We start from the raw sequence: 25708 nt of genomic DNA, 5'->3' as shown, positions 1-25708 counted from the left end.
CCCTGTCTGGTTTGTAATGGTTTATCCTGTCCTGTGGGAAAACCTTTTTTTTTTTTTTTTTTTTTTGGTTTTTTTTTTTGGTTTTTTTTTTTTTTGAACTTTGACCCTGATCCTCCTGCTTTTCTGGATATGAAATTGCCCCTTTTTTTGGACATTGAAGCCGGGGGAGGATACGAACGCAAAGATGCGGATGAACCATTTGGAAGTGCGTAGTATAGATTAAGGAGAAAGAGGTACACTTGTGGTTAATATCTGTCTCCCCCCCCCTCAAACCCCCCCCCCCCCCCCCCCCCCCCCCCCCCAGTACTCGAGGAATAATTTTGGACAATGGAACATTTGAAGCAGAGGACGCACATAATGCATAATTCATGTATGTTTATGAATGCAGTGAGTGTGCATATACAGGATGGCGTGGAGATGATTTTAATTTTCCACTCTTGCTTCCTTTTCCGCCTTTTTATTATTACTCGCCGTCCAAGTTTCAAACAGATTGAATTTTTTTATTTTTTTCGAGGTGAAGAAGCTTGGTGCGTGGTTAAGACACGCCACACCGTTCGATCTTAAGCCTACGTTATGGGCAAATTAAAGGAAAAGAGCACATCGTGTAAGCCATCAGAACAGCCTCAGTGCAGCTTGGCATGGATCCTACACGTCTCTGAATCTGCTCGAAAGGGATGAGCATCGTTCTTCTAAAAGATAATCTTTCAGAATAAGCTTTCTGAGTACGAGTATTCCACAAGGACTGTTCCTTAATTATTTGAACTGGAATTTGTTTTCTGACAGAAAACACTGGCTCATGTTCACTAAGGGTTTTAGAGGTTCTGATCTACCAAATGCTATAAAGTGGGTACGTTAGGTGTTTGGGCTTCACTGCTCCCTGGCCAAGTCTCAGGAACAACTACTGGTGCATTGAAAGTCGCTCTTCCAAAAGATAGATAGATTGATAGCTATCTGTTATTAATTCCAGAGCGAAATTCACATTTTTCCTCAGTCGGCCTTGCGGTGTTTTGATGTCGCGTGACTCGCGTTCAGTTAGGTCGAAATCTGGTGACTGCGAATGCTATAGACTCATCAAACCATTCACTGAGACCTCATGCCTTGGAAATAGGAATGTTTCCTCATAGTCAGGAGAACTCTGTACGCATCGATTTGCTTACATCTAAGCGGACAAGAAATAAACGCGGCCCACGGCATACCAGAGTCACCATTATTTCCTCTAATTTGCCGTCCATGTTTATATAAGGAAAAACACACGTGGAAGTGGTTTTCAGCGCTCAAATTAGATTCTGCTCCGCGGTGGACGGCCTTGAGTGAGTCATGAGACCTGTCATATGGGTGAGTTATCAGAATGAACCGCATGACTTCAGCATGTCAGGGAGTGGAGCTCTGCGGCCAATCGGGAAACGCACGAAGGAGAAACTTCTCAAGATCTCAAAAGAGTTCGTCACCTTCACTGCCACCACACCCGACCTCGCCTGAACACCTGGCCCATCATTTAGGGAAACTTTTCACCATCTAGCTTATTTCTGAACATCATCTTTACGATACGCGCCTCTGTCTTTGTCTTTGTCCTGCACTTCTTCACCCACTCAAGCTTATTTTTTTATTTATTCATCTGGAAGCGTATTATTTGGCAACTGTGAATGATTCGATAACTACAGTGAGACTAATAGGAAAAGTATTGCGTTCAAGAGAGCGAGGAACAGTGTAAATCCAGACCCAATGAGAGGTGCTGGGTGTGTAAGGAGTATAAGTTGACACTGTGCGTTGGTTTATCTTTTAATCACAGTGTTACTAATGAAACTGGTGAAATTCTCACAAGTCTACTCATGAAACGGTTCAGGCAGGTTTGTGGTTGTTTTAATATGTGGGAATGGAGCTGCTTTTTCTTGTTAGCAGGAAATTCCTACGAATTTTGTTCAATGGAAATACATTTTTTTGTCCTACTTTTTGCTCGACTCCTTCCCAGTCCCCAATATAATCATAAAAAATGGCATCTGGCAATATAGAACACACTTTTATGTAAACAAACACGCGTATTTTTACCAGTCGTCTTTGCTGTCACGAGTTCAGAGAAATGAACAAAACTGGCTCCCCGTCCTTTGTCGTCCCCGGCCGAGATATTACGTCTTAAAATAAAGCACGTTCCGATAATCCCTTGTTCTGGTCTACGGGCAGCGGGAGTAGAGGAGTGTCCGCTCCGATGCTATCTGCCGATGCAGGCACAAAGCAGACGGGCTCAGGGTAATTGAATCCACATATCGAGTTTTGCGGGCTGGATTCCACAGGGCCAAGGCCTGGCACGCATGTCTCTGTGGAATGTTGGTCTGAAAGTATCGCCACCGATTCTTTCCCATTCGGTCCACGAAACGTTTGCTTCTGGAGAGAACTCTTAGATGCTCATCTGTCAGTTCGGGGAAATAAAAAAGGCCGGACGTATCAGGTCGGAATCAGAAACTCTCAAGCGAACGATTAGACTTATTTGTTGCCGGTAGAGGAGGGTACCGAGTTCAAAACCGAAGTGATTTAAGGTTATTGAATGGAATCCCAAGTCTGAGTGGGGCACAGGGAGAAGGAAAACAAACTTCCAATATGAGCTTTTCACTACAAGTATTCCACAAAGACTCTTCATAACCTGTTGGAGATGTGTGGGGGGTTTTTTTTTCCGTTTTTTTTCCCTCCTCGTACTCATGGTTCTAATCTAAACTCGGTCACCCAAGTCACTTGTTTTACCGGTATTTATAAGATTTATCCAAACTAACGACAGATCCCAGGACGGTCGATCTGGAAAGCTGAACAAATACAGGGCGAGGAATATTAGTTAGCCGTGTGCTGCGTTTATGCGGCCTATATCGCATCTTTTCCGTCCTGCTCCGGAGATACAGATTTGTCTCCGTTCTCTAAACGCGCCGAACGTACGAGAGGTCTTTTATTTAGGTAACCGGCTACGTGAGCCGAGGCAGACGCTCTTCAGCGGACGTATAGGATCGCAATCTGACACGCCGGGTCTATATAATGTGACACTGAATCGATGATGTTACTCGAATTAACTGCGAAAAGTCATTAAGGTTCTTTTTTTTTTCATAGTCATTTCACATCGGCGTCCGGTTAATCGGCTGATAATTAGCCAATCGCTCAATTAGATTTCAGCGCTTCAAAGCGCACTGGAAGCAGATTATTTCAGAAGCGCGATAACGTGCCTGGACAGAACGGAGTATTATGGTCTGTGACGCATATTCCAGTCGAATGTATTTTAATTTGGAAGACAGAGGAGTGGAAGTGTGTTAATGGGGGTTCGAAATACGTTAGCATTGGGTCGCTTGGGGAAAGTTAGTAATCCGGCAGTGACTCACCGATCGTGCACTATCGGGACAAGTTAAGATTCAGGACACATTCCGGGGGTCTGAGCGTCTGCCTCACGTGCCGTCTGCAACCGGAGCCGCAGATTTACACGACCGGGTTCCGAGCGTGCGTTTGTGTGTCTTTGTCTGTGTTTGTGGAAGTCTGGCCAGCACTCGGCAACAGCTACCCGTGTAACGAGATCTCATGCAGTTCGTAGGAATTCCAGCAAATTAAGTTAGTAATTATAATTTTTTTTTTTTTTTTTTTTTGCCAGACATTTGTGCGGTGTTGATCCAGGATACCGCCTCGTTTACATGACTTCGGTTCTGGCACTTGCGCATGAAACTGAACCGCTGGCCGTGAAAATATCAGACCGACTTTGGACGGAGCAGAGCATTCCTGTTCTCCGTCACGCAAGCCGGCGCTCACACTCCGTGCACCGATGACGGGCAGCATGCCAGGTGGAGGTTGCCATGACTCCCAACACCACTCCTACCCGCTCCCTCCCCTCTGTTTCTCCCCCGGAGGTTGCCGGATTTTTGGGGTAGGCAGGGCTAAGGGTTTTGATTTAGACAAAAGATGTCTTCACACCGTTAGCCGAACGGTTCGGTGGAACGCTTTTCCGATCCCGAACCGGAGAACTGTTTGACCTTTTGGCTGAGGTTTTGTTACGGTGCCAGGACAGAGAGTCATAGAGGGAAAGAAAGAGAAAGAGAGAGAGAGAGAGAGAGAGAAGGGAAACTTGGAAAGCAGAGAGAGTTCTTTCCTTTTTTTTTCCCCCCCTGCCTCTCGATGCCTGAGAAAATGGCGGACGGCGCAGCACAGTACAGACCTTTACCTGAATTTGCCGAGATCTCTGGATCCTATCCCGGGCTGATTTAGATTTGGCGCGGCGCTCGTATTTGTTTCATTTTTCTTTATGATTTTTTTGACCGAACCGTGCGACTTTTTCTTCTCGGAACGGGAAGAGAGCGCGTTAGAGGAGGCGAACGCTTTAAAACATTCAAACAAGAAAAACGCATTAAAAGTCCAGATGAATAGGTGAAGTGTTGGTAAGCTGGCACAGACTTTGCCATTGTTATAAAAGCCCTGGCACCGGTCGTCTCGAATCCACGTGAACGTCTCAATTCTCACTTGAATGTTCGGCGACTGAACATTAGCTGTGTTCATGACGATACGGTTTGGCAGGTTTCCTGCCCAGGCAGCTTCTTTGCTCTGTGGTAAAACCACTCTGTGTGCAGTGTTACCATGTTAAAGCACACTGCACACACACTCACAACTGGCTGCCAGAGCAGATCCCTGCTGAACGTTGGTGATTCTTTGTGTTTTAAATGGATAAAAATTGGAGTGATTAGTAATCAGTGGAACTGCACATCTGATTGTATCCTGCATTGCTTAATTTATTCAAGTTGAAAGGCTAGAAACGTTATATTATAGATAGATAGATAGACTGTTTTCCTACGCTTGCGAACCACTTCTACAAACGTAACGTATAAGTAACGCATCAGAAATACGGTAGTTATGACCGTGTGATTACAGTGATACATCCGGCAGCTCCACAATACTAAAGTGTTTTGTCTGATGTTGTGACTGATGATCGATAACGATCTTTGTTTGTTTGTTTGTTTTTTTCAGTGCGACGAGCGGGCGTGCATGCGATACGTTTCCGGAGCCGTGCTACATCAGGTAAGCTTTCCACCGTAATCTCGTACACTACAGATGAGCTGTCTAGCAGTAGAGCATCACGAGGTGTCTTCTCGCACCCGGGCGTAATCGCTCGACACGCGCCCGAGAGAAAAGACGAGTCTGTCGACGTGCTAGTTTAAGTTCTAACAGTTTCGTCCAGCTACTTTTGTCGTAATTTGTCTCGTTTTTTTTTTTCTTCCCTTTTCAAAAGAATAAAATGTTTCTTTTTCGATTAGCGTCGGGAATTTGTGACGTAGACATTTGTGCGTTTGTTGTTTTTATTTAGTTTGTTTTGTTGTCGTTGTTTTTTTTTCGAGGACGAACCACTTGTCATAAACCCGTAGATCCGATCTTGTGGCGAATCTAGCAACCCAAGCTCGCTTCTGTGGGTCTCTGTCACTGTGGTGCAATCAGCCATTTTCTGCCCAGTTTAATAGCATTGGAGTATTTATGTTCCGTAGTGGGACGTTTTGGTTTCTCTTTAAATTTAATACCCGTCATGAGGAAAGCTCAGCGGAACAGTACACGCCATCCCCTTAATCATCAGAAAATCCCCGGTAAATCTTTTCTGTTTTTTAAACGCGTGTTGTGCTATATGTGTTAGTCGCTGTGAGCTTATTTTTCCATTTCAAGCTCCAGATCTGAAGCGCCAGACTACGGAGCGGACCCTGGATACGAGAAGAAACCGTGTGCATCCAGGTTGAGGTAGTAGGTTGTATGGTTTAGAATTACACCATGGGAGTTAACTGTACAACCTTCTAGCTTTCCTTGGAGTACACTCATGTCGTCCAGCGAGACCTCGTCCTGATGGAAACATCCCGCAAACAAGGGGCTTTGCTGTAAAGACGTATTTTTAGCCCACCTTTCCTCGAGAAAAAGCTCCGTTTGTTACACAGAGTTACGACTTTGCAGGGAATTTGAATTTGGGAGTCTGAGCGTGTGATATACATTAATTTCCTACAAGTGCTGGTGTAACAGCTTTTGAATGTCAAGCGGTGGGTGCGTCTCACTTTCAAGTCATGTGTGTGATTAGTCTTTTAATGAGTTTTCATTTGTAGAAAGCTTTGCCTGTCCCTGAGGTTGGATCTGACCAGATGTTTCCCATTTCCTCTCACTTTTACCTCCTGTTTCTTCACTTTCTGATCGTATACCGAAGCGATTAGGGTCTAATAAGACGCCGTCGCGCTTCTCAGTGAGAAGCCGTTGCAAACTAACTACATTAAACTAACATTATGTTGCTCAGAACAGTTTTTGTGATTGAACTTAATTGTCTAAGTGTAGACCGTACGTACGTATTGAAAGTACGTATTTACTCTTTAGTAAACGGATCGTTTAGGGTTCTTAGCTACGATCTTGTCGAGTTGTCGAATCTGATTGGTCACTCGCTCTAGTACGTTTCTATAGTAACAGATTTTTTTTATTATTACTATTTTTTTTTTTTAATCAAAGATCAACTTATAACCATTGAAGCTTTATGTTAGGACATGGTTATTTAGCACTCATGGAAGGAGTCTCCAGTTTCAGCACTTTGTAACAGGCAGTTACAAGTACTACTAGAGTAGTGAGGAACGACTGTTTATAACCGTCACGATTCAAAGGTAGAGACGGAAGCAAGCGCAGATTCTTAAACATTTATTAACAAACAAACATACGAAACACTCTGCAACAAGGAAACGAAACACTGTGGCAGAGACAAAGGTATAGTGAGACGATAACGTGAGACAGAGTGGGCATTGCAAACTGCGACTATATGCAAGGGTGCTAATTACCAGGACCGTGAATCAGGCACAGGTGGTCATGTGACAGTGAAGCAGTGGCTGTTGGGAACTGTACTTCAGAGTTCCCTTACTGATTTTATGGGAAAATACTTTCACACTACCCCGACTTGGATTATTTTCCTCTAAGCGCATATCTCAGTGTTTTATTATATCATAGAAATCTCTGACGTCAAATCGAAGGACATGCCTAGATTTCTAGTTCAATCTTCTTTTAATTGTCCTTAAAAAGTCTGAAAGGTTAGAACAGAGTGGGCGGAGTCTGTAGCTGTAGCATTCTTATGATCGTATCTCGCCCGTGAAAATTCTTTCAACGTTCGCGCGATGCGGAGCGATGCGTGATCAACCTCACGAGTAAGCCGGCGGAAACTCTGGCGGAACCCGCCGGCCTCGAGACGTTCGCATTGAACGCGGCCGTGCGTATAAGCTACACGGCTAAGTCACGTAACGACAAATGGCTTCACCGAGCCAGATAAATGAACCCAACAGTGGGTTTTTACGTTAATGCCGATGTTTAATTAAGCATCCTAAATGCTCTTTCACCGTCGTGTGCACTCGATAAGCGTTCGCCGCCTTCCTCGAAATAATTCACGAATTCAAACGTAAAGTATTACGTGGGGGGCGTACGGTTTTGTAGCGTACACTTTTAAACACGGAGGGGAAAAAGTTTCCGAGCGCACAAGCCTCTTAACTGCTTAATACGAGGTGACAGCGGAGTTCACATTACGGTTTCCTTTAATGCGGCGGGTTAATTAACTTTTCCCCTTCTCGAGGGGGAGAGCCCACGCTCTCAATTAGTGGTATTTGGCAGGGTTTATTTTTTTTTGTTGTTGTTGTTGGAGATTTAATCCGCTGCTGTGTTTACGTACAGTACACAGCACGCCCTGGCTGTAATGTAATAGTGCACCTACAATATAAACACACGGGCTGAACCCCAGCGCTCTTCGCACATCAGTCCTGAAGGCCTTCTAAGATATTATTGATGATAAAAGGTAGCGTTATGTCTCGATCCATTCTGTTCCTGCATTTATCTTTATAAGGCATGTAATTTTCTCCGAGTTCACACGCCTGCAGAGGTTAAAGCGTAGATCAGTACTTGCGAGAGGCATCAAGTCAAAAATGTTCTTTTACATCAGGAGCTGAAGGTCAGCGTCATTATATGGTTAGTTTTCAGTTTTACTCGTGTGCACATACTCGGGGTAATGTCCGATACGACCGGCGTGCTTACTTAATATCGGTGTCATAAACAGTGTATTTGAGACGCAGCCCGAATATGCATAGGTATAGGTACGCCATGGCCGACTTGTGGTTATCAATATATATCATATATTATATGACCAGCAGGCATAAGGTGTTGTCTGATTGTTTATATCCACGATTATATCAGTTTATCAGGGGCTGATTTCTTTCTCACCCAGGCTGTAGGTTTTGCTCTACCTAGCTCTATCAGTGACATAGATCTACACTATATATATATTATGGAGCTACAACAGCAGAAAACCGCTCCGGGTTCCACTTATGTCAACCACGAACAGGATTCTGAGGCTACAGTGGGGGCAGTAGCACCCCTCCCCCACCCCCCACCCCCCAACAAAAAGATTCAGATTCCTGCACTGTGCTGCTGCCATGTGATTGGTTGATGGGATAAATGCATGAACATGCACGCATACAAGTATTGCTAATAAATTTGTCGGTGAGTGTCTTTATTGTTCAAAGAATTCCGAGCCAAAAAAATGCCGATTCCTGTTTCCTCGGTAACGGCGCAGCCCCGCTGACGCGCCGCCTCGCCTCAATTTAGGCTTTTTTTTTTTTTTTCCTTTCTAAGCCCGTGTCGCTGAAACACCCATAACACGTTATCCTCAGCGATCGAGAGGACGAGTGTGAAATACACTCGCAGGTAATTATGAGCAGATGAACAGAGATTAGGTGGATTACTTCACTTCGCTCGATTACTCCATTTCTCAAAATGTCTAGAATAAAAACTAGACGTAAATAGGCTAAGCCGAGATCGTGGGATCGAAGTACAAATTGCACAACGGTCTGGCCAGAGCGTTGTGGTGATTCTCTCGGTTTGAACAAAAGGATCGGCGCATCAACCAGTCCTCAGTTTAACGCGCTTGCTGTTCGACGACACGGACTCGAGACACTTGTAAAAATAGCACGCACGGACGCAGTCCGTCTTTCGGTGACTGTGTGTGTGTGTGTTTTCCTAATGAAAAAAATAAAACGGACAACAACTCTCTGTTGAAATTCCTTGTTTTGTCCAGATTTAAGGAGCACATGGCATTTCCATTCGTCCATTCACCAAACCACACATCGTTATTAATAATAACATGACAAACCACTTGAAGCTGAGGTTTGCATATCGGCACACACCGATCCGGCTTACATGAGGGATCCGTCCTCATCCTTCACTGCCTCGTGTGTTTGCTTAGCCTCAGTGAAGGCTTTCTCCATCCCACGAGGCCTTGTCATTCTACCCAGCGCTCCAAACCAGTGATTTACAGACACAATCCAGACCTAAACAGGACGTACGGAGCGTGACTTTGGAACCGGGTCTCGGTCTCCTCGGCGTATCGCGCCCGTCTTTGACATACGGCCTCGCGTCACTCGCGGGAAAGCGTCTGCACGGAGTATAGCGTGCGGCGCTCAGGCATACAGGACGACTCGTCCCGAACCCTCGTTCCTCCCTCTCTCGCTCAGCACGACACGGCCGCTGTCTCCGCAGAACGAGGACGCTGGGTTGCTTTGGCTGCACGCCACTGCTTGCGAAGCACATCCGAGCCGACCGGAGAGAGAGAGAGAGAGGAGAGAAAATACGGAGGAGGTTCTGAAATCTGTCGCGTCGTTCCACTGCCATGAAGTTAGACCTGTCGAATGTCAGCTAAATTGATTTAGGAGCGTGAGTCAGTGAGAATCATTCATCAGTGCAGCGAGACGTTGTAAATGAGTGTTTTGACTTGAAAACTCGGGCGGCAGAAACACAATTACGAATATGAATTGAATCAGAGGAGAGATCGGAGAAACTGATGTGGAATTTATGTGTAGATCCATTACATAAAATACCCATGCCTTGTGTGTGTGTGTGTGTGTGTGTGTGTGTGTGTTTCCTTAAATGGCTGGGATTCTCAGCAGCTCGGTGATTAGGTTTCTCTTGGAACTGTCTCAGTAAAAGCCTTAGGAGATTTACATCCACCGCTTTTTTTTTTTTTCTTCCCCTTTCCCCCTGCTCCAGATTCACTGGGTTTTTATTTTTTTTTTATTGTTCCTTTACGTTACTGTGTATTTCTAAAGAGCCAGTAGGCTAAAATCAGAGTTAACAGCTATTAATTAAAGCACAAACAAACGGCCGGCTCCTTGTACCACTGACACAATTTCCAAAAACGAGCTCACAACAAATACGGCTAGAAGTTCTAACAAGTAAGAGCATTTTCCTTGGATCTTCTACACTGAAAACCTATAAGCATTTACCCCGCCTCTCCCTTTAAACTTCTGACTTTTCATCAAAGTACAGAATGTACATTGCTTTAGTGTTTAATTTGTTACTCACTTGGAAATTTGTACCAGTTGTTTTTATTTTCTCCATGAACTGCTTTCATTTTTATATATATATATATATATATATATATATATATATATATATATATATATACATGTATGTACCTGTCATGGCCATCGATAGGAAAAAAAAAAACCTTTCAAGTTTTGTCGGGATAATTTTGCCATCTCGCCCTTCTCTACACTGAAAAATAATGACCCTTTAAAAATAATGAACAAACTTTAAGAACTTTTCTTTCTTTTTTTTTTAAAGTGTGTCAAGTTGCAGGTCATTTTTTATTTTTTAAAAAAAAAATTTAAAGTTTTTCTCAGCTGGAAAAAAAAAATTGCTTTCTATATGTTTTAACTTTTTCTTTTTCTTTTTTTTCAACTGACCTGCAGAAAGTCTATTTATTTAGTTATCTTGACTGAAGAAGTGCCAAATCCCTGGCTTTACATCTAACTCCCTCCTCTTTGGACTCGGCTCAGCTTTTCTGTCTATCATCCCGGATCTTTATCCCGCCGTAAATCTGACTTTAGGAAAGTTTTTTTTTTTGTTGTTTTTTTTTTTTTTTTTTGTGTGTTTTTTTTCCGCTGTGGAAACAATGACAACCACTGACAAACCACTAAACCCTGGTCTTAACAGGTTGTTTTGTTGTCGTTAACCCCGAAAGAGAAGCCGACGCTTGAAACTAGACAGACACCGAGAAGAGAACTCGCAGGAGTTTGTTTTAAGTTTTTCCTCCTCACTTCTCTGAACCCCGATGGTTCCTCCAGATGTAGCAGAGCGAAGCGTGTCAAAAAAAAAAAAAAATCCCGTCGCCTCAGCAGAATCGGATCCAGCTGGCGCGGCCGGCCGAGCTACAACTCATTGGTTACAGCTGGGCTTCGATTTATGTGATAGCCGAACAAATAAATTACGGGATTAGATAGGGCAGGGAAGAAGACACTTTTGTTTCACTCCTCTGCGAATCCGCACCTCAAACAAATAGCCTCGTGTGTGTGTGTGTGTGTGTGTGTGTGTGTGTGTGTGTGTGTGTGTTAATGGGGATTTAATAGCATTCCAGAGTTCTTGCTTTTAAAAAACAAAAGTGAATTGATTTGAGGGAAAGACAAGAATGATACCTACGCAAAGAAAAAGAAAAAACGATGTCCGTTCATCGAGTTCACGGTCACATTACAGCTTTTGAAAGAAAACCTGAATCAAATAAAAAAAATCCGTAATTATCTCATAATTCTTATTAATCATTATTAATTCTCAAATGTGAATTTATTTTCACTTTTTTTTTTCTTCTTCCTTCCTTCCTCTTAAAATTATCTTCTTTTTTTTTTTTTAAAAAAAAAAAAAAAAAAAACATTATACCACAATATTTGTAGTTATTGCAAACTTTGATTGGATACAGCTTTTTAAAATTGTAAAATGTAAATTTCTTAAATAAAATTAAATGTTTGCCTTTCGGAGTGAATTGTTTAAATTTTGTAGAATATTTTTTTTTTTTTAATTTAATTCGAATTTTTTTTACAAAAAAAACAAAAACGAACATAGAAATATCGTAGAAAATTATCGTTATATAAACATAAAAAAAAAAATAATTTGGATACAGTTTTGGACGTTGTTTGTTCGTTCGTTCGTTTATTCCTGTTGTAAAAGTAACGGGGTTTAACGACCTTTCAGACGTAAGAAAGGAAGAAAGCGTTCGGAGAGACGGATAAGACAGGAGAAGTAATCGCGTTTCTCACAACGCTAGAAATGTTTATGAAGGAAGCGTAAGGAATCGATTGCTCGTGTTTCTCATAACTAAAGGAAATCCATCCGCTGTACGAAACAGGTACAGGACATGTAGCGCTTTAAAGCTTTATTGATGACATTCTCCATTTTCCTCGTATACATCGGCGTGTTTTCACGTGCTTCGGTACGTGCATGGATTATTTGTAGGTGCACTGCATCAGGCGCGCCTTCTCGTACGTCATCGATTGTTAGTTTGTGTGCGTAATTGAACGCTTAGCCCGCCGCCCTTCACCCAGAGCATCATTGACCATGACCTGAGCATCGCCGGTGCGGAGAAGGAGTGCAGCGATGGTGAACGAGTGAGACGGGTTCCGGCCGGGGTGCTCGGTACGCCGCGCCGTAGAGACAGACCGGGTAATCAAATGCAAGTCCAAATCTTATTATTCGATGGGAAATAAATACACATGTGATGTATGTGACTGAGGCGTCATTGATCTGTCTGGAGTCAGGACTGGCCTTGCTGCATAAAGCACTTTCTCCTATCAATACACCCATGACCTTTGACCCCTGGGACAAATCGATGGGATTGATCAGCGGCTGCAGACTGGACTGTCATCTACAGGGACCAGACACGATGGTCATTAATGCTGCTCTGTGTGCGTGTGTGTGTGTGGAGAGGAAGAGGCTCACACACAACCCTCTTCTCCGTGTCACTACTCTCTCGTGCGTACATTCACACATTTATTTTCTCGTAGGTTATTAATTATTTAATTATTGATGTCTCTAGAACACGGATTTCTCCAGATTTAATTTCTGCTCATTTGTTGTTGTTGTTGTTTGTCAGAAAGCACGAGACGTTTCCCGTCACGTCTCGTCTGTACAGCGTGGTGTCTTTGTGATTTCCGGAAGTTAAACAGCCGCTCCTTCCGTCCTCATCTACGACTAATGATATAACGTAAGCGATACATCGACGACATGCGGATAAATCATACCACCTTCAGTATAGGCGAATTTAGATCCTGTTTCGGAGATTATGAGATTATTGTAAAACAAATATAAGATTGTTAACGCCCTCTTCGGCGTTTTGTTCTCACTAACGCCAGGCCGGAAATTGACGGGCCGCTGTAATCTTTCTAGAAATGAGTCGAGTCGTCTGCTAATAGGAAGAGATTATCCTGAAGTTGCAGCGAATAAACCATCTGGAGTTTCTCACTTCAGAGAGTGTAGGAAATTAGCGCTCTTTTCTCTCTCTCTCTCTCTCTCTCTCTCTCACTCTCTCTCTCTCTCTCTCTCTCTCTCTCGATCCTTTATAGTAGCAACCTCGTGCGCTCACGTCGTAAACCCGTGTCACACGGTGCAGAAATGCGAGTGTCGGCTCCCGCGGCGTCGAGAATGCTCTTTTCTCAACAAAATGGCGGTGAGCTGAGCACCTCGGGTCTACGGGTGTCTGTCTCGCGCATGTGTGTGTGTGTGTGTGTGTGTGAGAGTGTTTACACGTTTGCGCTTGGGTTAATGGTCGCCTCTAATGTGTAATGTGTGTGAGGACTCAGCCGCACTTCATTGTCTGGATTGTGTGTGTGTGTGTGTGAGAGAGAGAGAGAGGCGGCGGCCCTCTGCTGACGGCCCGTGTGTGTATAAGCTTGGCCACCGGCCCAGACACTGCCACGGCGGTAATAGAGTTGATTGATCACCATCAGTCCTTCAAGGTTTCCCTGCTGATTTCACCAGTCTTCGTTGGTGCACACCACACACACACACACACACACACACACACACACACACACACACTGCCACACTTCTTCATCCTGAGGTTTGAACCAGTACGGTGTGCTCTCATATCGGCGGGGTCTCCTGTCAGATCTGCATTAGGTTGAACCGCAGTCCCTCAGCGAGACCATTCAGTGTGTGTGTGTGTGTGTGTGTGTGTGTGTGTGCGCGCCAGGCTCTGCATTGCAGTGCGGTCGACATCCTCGGCGTTTGCATTAAGCACATAATCAATGACCGGCTGTCAGCGTAAGGGTCGCGACCCCTATCCGCGCCGCAGGGAGCAGCGAGAGAAGGTCACAGGTTGCGAGATTAAGACGGGGCCGTCCCGAAGCGCTCCCAGACAGATAAATCAACCATCATCCCATCTCATCAAACGTGTCTGCTCCTCCGAGAATTGATTCCGACTCCACGACTGACTGGGCTTTGCTCCTTTGCGCCCCCCCCCTCCAAAATGCAAAAAAAAAAAAAAACACCACTGATGGCTGCTTTCTGACCGAAGGATTTTATGAGCTTTTCGTCCCCCCCCCCCCCCCCCCCCCCAAGTGTTGTTTGATAAACTGCAGTGGTTTTGTCACGTGGCACTGCGCTGCGTGTGAAGGAAAGTTATGCTTCCCAGAGTCAGACCAGTTCATACGTTCCACCAAACGTTCAAGCCTTCCGTGCTCCGTCTGTAGCCGAAAACCTGCTTTGAACGACCGTGAGGAATTTCTTTTTATATATACGTACTGTACCATGTGAGTTTGTGAATCCTGGAACGATCGCACGTACTTTTTAGATTACGTTTCCCGCCAGATATCATCACATCACATCATATCGTGTTTGTTTGTTTTTAAAATATTTTAACACACCTTCTGTGTGCGTGCGTGCGTTTCTGTGTGTGTGTGTGTGTGTGTGTGTGTGTGGCAACAGCGAGCTAGCTGCCCAACCCCCGGCTGCGTGTCTTGTGTATGCGCATGCATTTTGCAAACGCTTTTTTTTTTTCCCCCCGCCTAAAGGAAAGGATTGATCAGTGCAGGACGAAGGCTTTGCAGCAGTCGAGATTGAGCGAGTGAGAGCGAGTAGGAGAGGGAGAGGAGGATGTAGCGAGAGGAGAGGAGAGGAGGATATAGCGAGAGGAGAGGAGAGGAGAGGGAGGGCGCTCAGCGCAGCACGCCGCTGCCGACTGGATCTCAGACACGCCGAGGCGCCGAAGAGACTCTGTGCCAGACAGGTGCGGCAACCTGGAGGAGAAATGAAAGGAGGAGAGGAGGAAAAGGGGAGGGGGTCGCTGAGGGAAAAGATGTGTGTGTGTGTGGGGGGGGTTCTGTCATTGGGGTGCATGAGAGAGAAAGAGAGAGAGAAAGCGATTGCGCTGATGGTGGTGTGATGGCGGTGGGGGTGGAGAGGAGAGGAGGGGGTGGGGGTGAGGGTGGGTGTTGGAGGTAGACGACTGCCTCATCACCTCACACACTCCTGTCCCACCTCAGTGACCTGCCTCTGTCTGGGATAGCTCGCTCACCTTCTCCTCTCTCTCTCTCTCTCTCTCTCGCATGCTCTCTCACACTCTCTTTCCTCTTACCTTTTACCGTTACTCTGAAATGACAAATCATACATGTCGGCTCTGTCGGCGTGCCCGTGTGCATGTGAGGCAGGGAGGAGGGGTCGTTTAAGGCGCGCGTCGAGCCGCTCTCATTTCCGGCAGCGTCCGCTCATTCCGTGTTCCCTCGAGGAGGAGGAAGCAGGCTGATTGTTTGTGGGGGGAGGAGTCTGTTAGTGGTGTGTGTGTGAGTGTGTGAGCCTGTGTTTTTGTGTGCAAGCGTGGCGAAAAGCGGCGTTTCGGCTGGCGCGTGCGCTTTTGAAATTGATGCCGGGCCAGTCTGATGTCGGGACTAGAGAGAAGGCGGTGAGAAAGCCGGCGCTGTCGTCTCTGCCGATCGATCCGGTGATCGCATCTAAATGACAACTTCGGTCCAGAGTGGAGCGCGCCACTGTCGTAAGGAAAGGGGGGGGGGTGTCGGGGGGGGTGTCGCAGTGGCTGTGTGTCTGAGTTAAATGAGTGCAGGTTGGGGGGAGTAGAGGGGGAGCGGCGGAGAACTGCAGCCGCCGCCGATCAGCGGCTCGCACTTTTTTCTCTTTTTTTTCCTTTCCTTTCTTTCTTTTTTTGCTGATACGGAATCGTTTGCGAGAGGCGCGAATCCCGAGTCCTTCCCCCTTTCTCTGTGTCTGAGCTGCACCTCTGCCTTTCCATACAAGCCGCTTGCAGCAGATCAGCAAGGTGAGAGATGCACACCAATGCTGTGGCTCTGAAGACAAAGAAGAGAGAGAGAGAGAAAGAGAGAGAGAGACTGACCGTCTGACTGGGGGCTTACCTCAGCCAACAAAGGCTAGTTAGCGCAGCGCAGGGTGCCACGGACTCGCCGCTGCATTTTCGACGGAGAAATGCGAAAGTCTGAAAAGGCGTGTTCGTTTTTAAAAACTCGTTTGCTCTTTATCGGTCGCGTCGCCTGCTTTCGTCCGGTCGGGTCAGCGTTCGGATTTTAGCGACTAGCGTGGAATGCAGGACACGTTATCGGGTGAAATATCGGGGTGGAGAGGAGGGGGGATTTTGTGTGTGTGTGTGTGTGTGTGTGTGTTTATATCCTGATCCGTCTGCAGAGGGCCGGTGTTGTTGTACGGTACCAGACAGAGCTTTGGCCCGCTGAGACGAACAGAGCCGGACGCTGAACAAAGAGCAGCCACACAGGAAAGAGCTCGCGCGCGCGCGCGCGTGTGTGTGTGTGTGTGTGTGTGTGTGTGTGTGTGTGTGTGCATGATAGAGAGAGAGCGAGAGAGAGAGAGCGAGAGACAGGATCCTGGTTCTTCCCCCCCACACACTCTAACCCCTGCACCTCTTCGGACCATGCTGTACTTCTCCTGTTCCCTGAGACCCTAACTTGTGAGCTGAGTGAATGCAAAATCACGGGTTAGGCTCTTGGGACCTGGGCGGAGGGCAAGAGCGACTCTTCGAACTTTCCTCCCGAGGCGACGCAGGAGAGCGAGGCAGGACGCCGACCGATGTCCTAGGAACAGGGACTAAAAGGAACCAGGGACGGTGAAGCAGTTAGACCTGGCGGAAAGCTGCTGTTACAGCAGTTTGCAGTCTAGACAACGCCTTTCTTCGCTTTGTTGTTGTTGTTGTTGTTGTTTTTTCCCCCCACGCAGCTTTCATCGCGCCGCATGTTCTGTAACGAATCTGTGTTCGGCTTGTAGAGGTTGTTCAATAAAACTTTAAAATAAAGATTTTTAATTTTGTCCAACTTGTTTAGCTGTTGATGTGTTTTTCCCTCGCAGGCCACTAGGCAGCACGATGCGTCCTCTGTTACTCAACAATCTAACGTGCGTAAAGATGCGTAGATTACTAACGTGTCGTCTAGTCGCCCTTTCACGTCAATAAGAGATTATTACTTTAACGATTCTCTTAACGAAGCCTTATCGGATATCGACTTCTCCGAATTAAAAACAAACGACGCCGAGCAAAACACTGTGTTTTTTTTTTTTCCTCACTCACGAGGAGGTTGATGACGTTTAAAACAGGCATTTTTGCAGTAAAAGGACGTCCTGTAATCTGTAACGTTCAAGTAACATCTCCGTGGGGTTTTTTTTTTTCTCTTCTTTTTTTCCCTTTTCATCCAGGCACGACACCCGGTTCGTCCTCAGCCCTCAGTACCGTTTTAAACATGAATCGGTTACGCACGTTGTTCCTCGTGTTCCTTCGTTATTCACCACCTTGTCCTTAAAAGGGTTTCACGTATTGAGTAAACACACCGCTCATTGCTCTGTCTTTTTTTTTTTTCTCCCCCCCCCAGACAAAGTCTGACTCCTGGTACGGTTTCTGTCGCTTAATTAATCCACACACCTCCTCGTCTCAGAATATCGGCGCAAACTTTCAGAACCGAACTGCAGATTAGTTTCTCTAATGCCGCCCAGGCGTCTGCACCCGCCGGAAAGGCGGCCTGACATTTAACGACTGATCTGCAGTCCGGGTTCACTCGGTACACTCGGATTCTCTTTTCTTCTTCTTCTTCGTTCTTTCCCTCCGCGAACCGAGCTCATTAAGTGTTACGGCTAATTTTGTTACGTGCTCCCCGGAGTGTTCAACTTTTAAGAATCTAATTTTGCTAAATTACCCACATTAGAAATGCTGTTTTTCAAAAACAATGGCTTTTCCCTTCAGACGCTCTCTCTCTCTTTCTCTTTCGCACTCTGTCTCTCTGTCTCGGTCTCTCTCTCTCTTTCACCGTCTCTCTCGGGCTCTAATTGTATTTTCTCCCCCCGTTTGGTCTCGCACCGAACAATGGCCGATGCCAACTAATCAGTGTGACTCTTTACCACAGAGCCCCCAGCAACAGCTGAAGCGCTGCCATGCTCCACGCATACCAAGCAGTCAGCCGCGGCACGGCAAGCGCCAGCCCGGTGCCCACCGTGGGGCCAGACACTTTTATTAGAATCTGTCTGACACTTGCCGAAGCCTGGCAGCGCCAAGGCAATGATGAAATTCACTGCTCTCCCTACCCCCACCAACACACACACACACACACACACACACACACACGCACAGCACACTTTTCAGAGCTCATCTGAACCGTCCTATAAATATTCGACCCCCCTCTATAGCTGAGTACAGAGGATGTGGCGCGACGGCAAATGAAAAAAAAAATGTTTAATAAATGGATTGATGTGTTTTAAAGGGTCTAGTGAGCCACACACACTCACACACACACGCGCACACACACACGCACCCCTCCTCACTCCGCTTGCTTTTAATATTTACAGATTTAGTCAGGGACACATTGGCATATCGGTCATTTGCGTGTCTCGGTTTGTTTTACACACAAGACAGAGATGAAGGCAGACACACGCGTGCACACACACGCACACAAAGACCTTTTCAAGTGCAGATGCTACGATAATCACTTCCTCTATAAGCAGTAAAAAAAAAAAAGGAAAGGTTTTTAAACACTGATTTGTATTATTTGCTTTCCTCGTGTTTCATTTATCCGTCTTTATTATGAGGGAGTGTCTGTCACCCTCGCATATTTACTTCAGTTTTAATACGCTTGATTAGCGTACTGCGCTCCCTAATAAATCACAGAGCACACGTTCTTTAAAAAGGGAAAAGAAAAGAAAAAAAAGTCATGTTCTGCGTTTTTTTTTTTTTTTTTTTTTTCCTTTCTTTTCTTTTTCTTTTTCTTCTTTCTTCGTTAGATCCCTAGAGGGAGGACATCAGCATTTGTCATCTTGTCATGGTCACTTATTTTTCATTATATAGCTTTACCTCGACCTCACATCACTCGTGTCAGGCCCCGACTTCATTCAGGAAGTAATCATTTAACATCCCTGCAATCCTGTAAAAATAAATAAATAAATAAATAAATAAATAAATAAAAGTCGAATAAGAGCTGGGGATGTAGTAAAACGGACATCTAAATACTAAAACTCAGTAATGAGCGTTCGTACGACTCATATTTAAAGCAGTTTGTATGAAATGAAAGCAGCTTCTCGGTCGTTCCATCGCTTGATGAAAATGCGGCACACAGGTGCCCCGTTCTGCTGCGTGGTCTCACCTGTCTCGCCAAGCGCCGTGAGAAAATTCTCTTAAATGTCAAGCGATAAAGGCTGACGGTGGTAGACGTCGTATTAAAACGGTCTGTCGAGGGGGTTAAAGAAAGCGCTTGTGTCCTTTACAAACTGTACTTAACATCTGTGCATGTGAAACATGCCGAAAGTAGATTAAGAGCTGCTCAGGAGCTTGAGACGGCGTCCAGATTTGGAGGATTACAGCCTTGTTTTTCCTATCGATCGAAGGCGGCGTTAATGTCAGACTTTGCCGAAGTCTTATCAATCCAAATCTGAGAAACCAGCAGTGTGTGTGTGTGTGTGTGTGTGTGTGTGTGTGTGTGTGTGTGTGTGTGTGTGTGTTGCACACGCAGGAGGGGGGAGCGGGTGGGGAGTCTTATGTCTGAGTTTCCAGACACTGCAGTGGGAGGCCAGACAGTCACCTGCGTATTCTAATCAGAATTAGACTCCGTCCCAATCCAAAGTCAAACATTCGCTCCATGTTCACAGATTTTTGTCGTCGCAGTCTCCGTTATAGTCACTCAACCATTAAATGCATGCTGGGCTTACGCTGAAACGCTGGGATTCATTTACGGAAGCTCTGCAGTGGGCGTTGCCGATAGCGTTGGGAGTTAGTGTTCTTTAGTGTTCAGTGTGTGATGTGGTCACAATCCGATGTGTGAAAAACACTTTTAAATCTGCCTGCTGTATATACGATACAGTATTCTGTAAGTTCAAGTTCAAGGACACGCCTCCTTCGCTAGTACTGATAGACGCAGAGACCACGCCTCTTTCGCAGAGACTAACCAGCACAGAGGACACGCCTCCTTCACTGTACTTATAGACACAGAGGACACGTCTCCTTCGCTGTACTTGTAGACAGAGGACACGCCTCCTTCACTGTACTTACAGACAAAGAGGACACGCCTCATTCACTGTACTTACAAAGAGGGCACGCCTCCTTCACTGTGCTTATAGACACAGGACACACCTCCTTCACTGTACTTACAGACAAAGAGGACACGCCTCCTTCACTGTATTTACAGACAAAGAGGACACACCTCCTTCACTGTACTTACAAAGAGGACACACCTCCCTCACTGTACTTACAAAGAGGACACGCCTCCTTCACTGTACTTATAGACACAGAGGACACACCTCCACTGTACTTACAGACAAAGAGGACACGCCTCCTTCACTGTACTTACAGACAAAGAGGACACGCCTCCTTCACTGTACTTATAGACACAGAGGACACACCTCCTTCACTGTACTTACAAAGAGGACACGCCTCCTTCACTGTACTTATAGACACAGAGGACACACCTCCTTCACTGTACTTACAGACAAAGAGGACACGCCTCCTTCACTGTACTTATAGACACAGAGGACACACCTCCTTCACTGTACTTATAGACACAGAGGACACGCCTCCTTCACTGTACTTATAGACACAGAGGACACGCCTCCTTCACTGTACTTATAGACACAGAGGACACACCTCCTTCACTGTACTTACAGACAAAGAGGACACGCCTCCTTCACTGGTACTACTAAGTGTTACATTGTTGTATCTAATGGCTGACGCTAATGATTTAGCGAGCTTGCACTTATATGCACAGTATAAAGGCAGAGTGACAGTGGAAATTTCCCAAGTCAACTTCGGAAGTCGTGAATGCCACAAGAATGGACCATTCGTGTGTATCCTTTACACATACATAATGTAACATCGGTCTTTGAATTTTATTAGCGCTAATCAAATTAGCTTCAAACGCTATGCGGGACATTTTTATTCCCAAAGTCTCACGGTTCTGCTGTTGGCTCATAAAGGATGGAAATATGGAGCGTATGTAATACACTCATCATTAGAAGTCTGTACACACACATTACCTGGTTAAGAAAAAAAAGTATGTATGGGTGTGTACGTTCTCCGCTGGACTCCTGTTTGTGTGTGTTAACAGTCTTTAATGTTTGTACTGAGCACAAGTGTCACCCAGAACTGCCTCCCACCCCAACGCTGTCTAGGTCTCCTCCTTCCTTCCTTCCTTCCTTCCTTCCTTCCCCTTGTTCGCCCTCCCCCTTTCTGTCTCTCTCTTTCTCTCTCTCTCTCTCTCTCTCTCTCTCTGGGATCTCTGCAGAGCTGCTTCGGAGGTGTTGCCAGGGAAACGTGCTATCTGGTCGGAGTTATTGAACCGCGACTGTCTCTCTCTCTCTCTCTCTCTCTCTCTTTCTCTCTCGTTGTAGAGGATAATGAGGCTGTGTCTCATAGCTCGGTCTTTCCAGAGGCCACAGCTTCAATACGACCTACAGCTGGCGCCACTTTTAACTCACCAGCCATTGGCAACATTCGCCGAAGGTGTACCAGCCTTAACTTTCTGCTGTGGACACTCACTCATACACACACACACACTGATTATATTGCTGAAACCTTCCCTTGAGCAAACCTGTGTTTGTGGTTGTGTAAATCGAGTGTGACCGGCGTGTGATTGGCAGCTGAACGTGGGAACTTTAGCGAAGTTGTTCTGTGAGGGGAAAGAGAGTGTGACGCGCGCGCACACACACATACACAAGTACCTACACTACTCAGCTTGCGGTCTTCCTTTGTATTAGAGCTCACAGAGAGTTTTGGCAGGGAAAAACTCGTACATCTGCTTTCCTGCATCCTCAAGTGAACTCTGAGAGAAAAAACACACACACACAGAGAGAGAGAGAGAGAGATCTGCCTTTTCATGTTACTGTCTCATTAACTCACGTCCTGTTCATCTTTTTTTTCAGGAATAGAAAGTTAAGAAGTCACCTTGTGCAGCATGCAGGTAAAAAAAAAAAAAAAAAAAAAAAAAATTAGTGTGTGTGCATGTATTTAAAAATTTATACGTTTGTAATTCAGTATATACACACTATGGTCAAAAGTTTACACACACTCATTCTTTATTTAAATTTTTTCTCCACATTGTCGAATAATAATAAAGTCATCAAAACTCTGGAGGAGCACAAGTGGAACTATGGGAATTATGTTGTGTTAAAAAAAATCCAAAATAAAACTAAACAATTGAGTGTTTTAGCATCTTCAAAGTAGACACGCTTTCTGAATTTCTAGAACTTCCAGAAATGCGTTCTTGCCGTTTTCTCGACCGATTTCTTGAGGAATTTCCCCGAGATGATTTTTAAACCGTATTAAAGGAGTTCACGCCGACGCCGGACTCTTACCGGCTGCTTTTCGGAACGTTTCGCTCCGAGTCGTCCGTGTAAACAAATATTTATTCGTAAATGAAACGTTAGTTTTCTAATGGAAGAAACGAATACGTTTTTGCATGATTATATTTGTTGTCCACGACACCGATTTCACACGTTTAATCACACACCTTCAGATCAAAAGGTTTTTAAGACCACGAGAAACGTTTCCGTCGAGCGTCCGCAAACTTTTGACCGGTGGTGTGTGCGTATAAACGAGAATAGGAATATCTCACAGGTTTGACCTTGTTGGGACATCTTGCTGGTCCCCGTGGTTGAGATTAGAGTTAGATTTTGGTGGGGCCTAACAATAAATCGCTTCATTAATAATTATGGATAGTAATGCGTATGCATCTGGTTTTGTTTTGTTTTTTTATGTCCAGCTTAATCAGATTTATTATGTAGTACGATAATAACGTAGTAAAATAGTATACTGTCGTCACATAATAACAGTGATGATGCTGGCTATTATCTATCTATAAGTCGTTGTTGTCTGCACACTTTATGTAGAAACGTGTAGGTCTTATTTAGTTCTGTGTCGTCTCAGGTGGTTATTGTGTTGCTGTATGTATCACCGTGGTCCTGGAGGAGCGTTGTTTTGTTTCATGGCGTACTGTACCAGCTGTAGATGGCTGAAACGACAGTAAAAGTCACTTGATTTGATTTGATCTATCCATCTTTTTATCTACTGATTAGTTTGTTTGTTTATTTATTTTACAGGTTTGGGTACACCTTACGTGCTGATGTTATCGCCTGATGTAAAGCGACGCGTTCTCCTAACTGAAGTCTGTGACTTTCCCCAGAAGTCATCCTGGTCGACATAAAGGCTTTTCCACGTCGGCCATGCATAAGTCATGTAGCGCTACCCTTGCGGCAGTGTGTGTGTGTGTGTGTGTAAGTCACGTGGTAGGGTGTGCAGTAAAGAAAGCACAGCTGGTAAGTTCTGCATATACAGAAGACTCACAGACACACACACACACACACACACACACACACACACACACACACACACACACACACATACATACATACATACATACATACATACATATATATACACATATATACACTGTTCACATTTGTCTTAGTGTCCTTGTGAGGACCGTCCAATGAGGACCAGCCAAATGTCCCCGCAAGGTCAAACCTGCCGGATATTCTTACCCTTGTGGGGACCAAGATATAAATGCATGCCCACACACACACACATGTTAGGACATGCATACAATTATGCACACACAGAGTACTACAGTCCTATATACAATGTGTAGAAACATACACACACACACACACACACACCCAGAGAGGCCTATAACTTCCATAATAACACAAACTTAATAAGTATAACTTATTCTGTGGGTCCTTTAATTCAATGCCAAATATATATATATGAATGTATGTATGTTTGTGTGTATATATATATATATATATATATATATATATATATATATATATATATATATATATATATATATATATATATAATGTGCTTATACTGTAAAGCTAATAAATATGAAATAGAAAAATAATAAAATAATAATTTATACATATTTCAACGTGTCTTTGAAACTTCAAAATGATCAATAAAGTATAATGGAAATAATCCTTTTCTGTCTCTCCTAATGTGTTGATGTATTGTTCGTTATTTTGAGCGTGTTGTGTCACTACATGTCCTGGTGTCCATCAACTTCACATCCAAACATCACACAATAAAGCCCGTCATTTTCACCGTGTCGTTTGAAATTCTGAACCTTCTGAACTTTGAACCTCGTTATGTTACTTGCTAATGCTAGGTAGCCAAGCAGCACGATATTGAGAGAACTAGCCACCCTGCAAGAAAATTCGGGATACCGAACCGTACCTTTCCTGTATGTTGGTGGTGTGGTGACGCTAATAGTTTGTATCTTTCACCTAGAAATGTTGAAATGGTGTACCTTTAAATAAAGGCACGTAAATGGATTTTAAAGTTACACTACGTGTGTGTGTGTGTGTTGATACACAATGTATATGGGACTGTAGTACTCTGTGTGTGCATAATTGTATTTATGTCACAACGTGTGTGTGTGTTTGTTTTGTGTGTGCATAATTGTATATTATAATTGTGTGAGTGTGTTACAGTCTGTACTGCACTGTATTGCTCAGTGTGTGCTTAATTGTTTGCATGTCCCAACTTGTGTGTGTGTGTGTGTGTATGTGTGCACCTGCCTCAGATGTATATCTGCATACAAATGTGTCATGTATATCATTTGTGTGTGTGTGTGTGTGTGTCCACACTGTCATGTGTGCACATGGATCTACATCAACATGCATGACTGTCCGTTATGCTTTGTGTCTTTGCATCTGTGTGTGTGTGTGTGTGTGTGTGCTTTCATGTGTGCATGACAGTGTGCATGTGTATGTGCTGTCATATATGTGACTGTCTGGTTGTGTGCACAACTTGGGGGTGTGTGTGTATGTGTGTGTAAAAGTGTGTGTGAGAGAGAGAGAGAGAGAGAGAGAGAGAGCGAGAGAGAGTGCACTCAATGCACCCTCTCCCCCTCCTCCCGAGCCGAGCGGCCCATGCTGCAGATATCATCCATCTCCCTGTCACTGTGCGCCGGGGCTGCTGGGAAGGCAGCAGACAGCGTCTCAGTGCCGAGGACGGGAGCTGAATTCTAATTCAGCCACCCAGGACGGAAAATCGTTAACCTTGCAATGTGGGAACAAAGCAGAGGGGCTTAGGCAGTCGCGCTGTCCCTCACCAGCCCGCTCCTATTAACGCCACACACATCTCCCGGTCTGTGCATTACTCAAACCAAATTCCTGGGGAGAAATCGCGTGAAACACGTCTCACAGCCTCATTCCCAACAGCTCATAGACTGCATCTTTAAAATCTGTAAAAAGGGACCACAACATTAAGTGAGTTGGATTTGCAGCTAAGACAGCTAAACGTGGGCGGACGCCATCTCCGCAGCCGCTCCAGTGTGCCTGTGAAACCAACGAAATGATCTCTTATCCTGCGAAAACCTACAAAAGCGAAGCTCTGTGCTATACGACATGATCTGGAAGATCACAGAATCTGGTTTTCTGT

General features: G+C 44.9%; 1 protein-coding gene across 6 annotated transcripts in view; it reads left to right on the top strand.

The window, feature by feature from the left end:
• The window catches only part of LOC108277089 (uncharacterized), a 49458-nt gene extending 25215 nt beyond the window's left edge, over positions 1-24243 (top strand). For 4 of the 6 annotated variants that reach the window (XR_008398066.1, XR_008398067.1, XM_017489460.3 and 1 more), the window contains 3 exons: positions 4978-5028; positions 22186-22223; positions 23362-24243. Coding sequence is in view for 3 of the 6 variants with exons in the window: in XM_017489460.3 (XP_017344949.1) it covers positions 4978-5028; positions 22186-22223; positions 23362-23465 (193 nt within the window). In the remaining 3 variants the exon portion in view is untranslated. Of the gene's footprint in view, positions 1-3616; positions 3887-3945; positions 4395-4977; positions 5029-22185; positions 22224-23361 lie in introns of those variants that run through there. The other 2 variants (XM_053686631.1, XR_008398068.1) reach the window with 2 other exon arrangements.
• Positions 24244-25708: the final 1465 nt, after the last annotated feature.

This window comes from Ictalurus punctatus, chromosome 16 (genome assembly GCF_001660625.3).
Source record: "Ictalurus punctatus breed USDA103 chromosome 16, Coco_2.0, whole genome shotgun sequence".
Taxonomy (NCBI): domain Eukaryota; kingdom Metazoa; phylum Chordata; class Actinopteri; order Siluriformes; family Ictaluridae; genus Ictalurus; species Ictalurus punctatus.
Note: the sequence above shows the minus strand (reverse complement) of the source record. Positions and strands in the feature narration are given on the sequence as shown.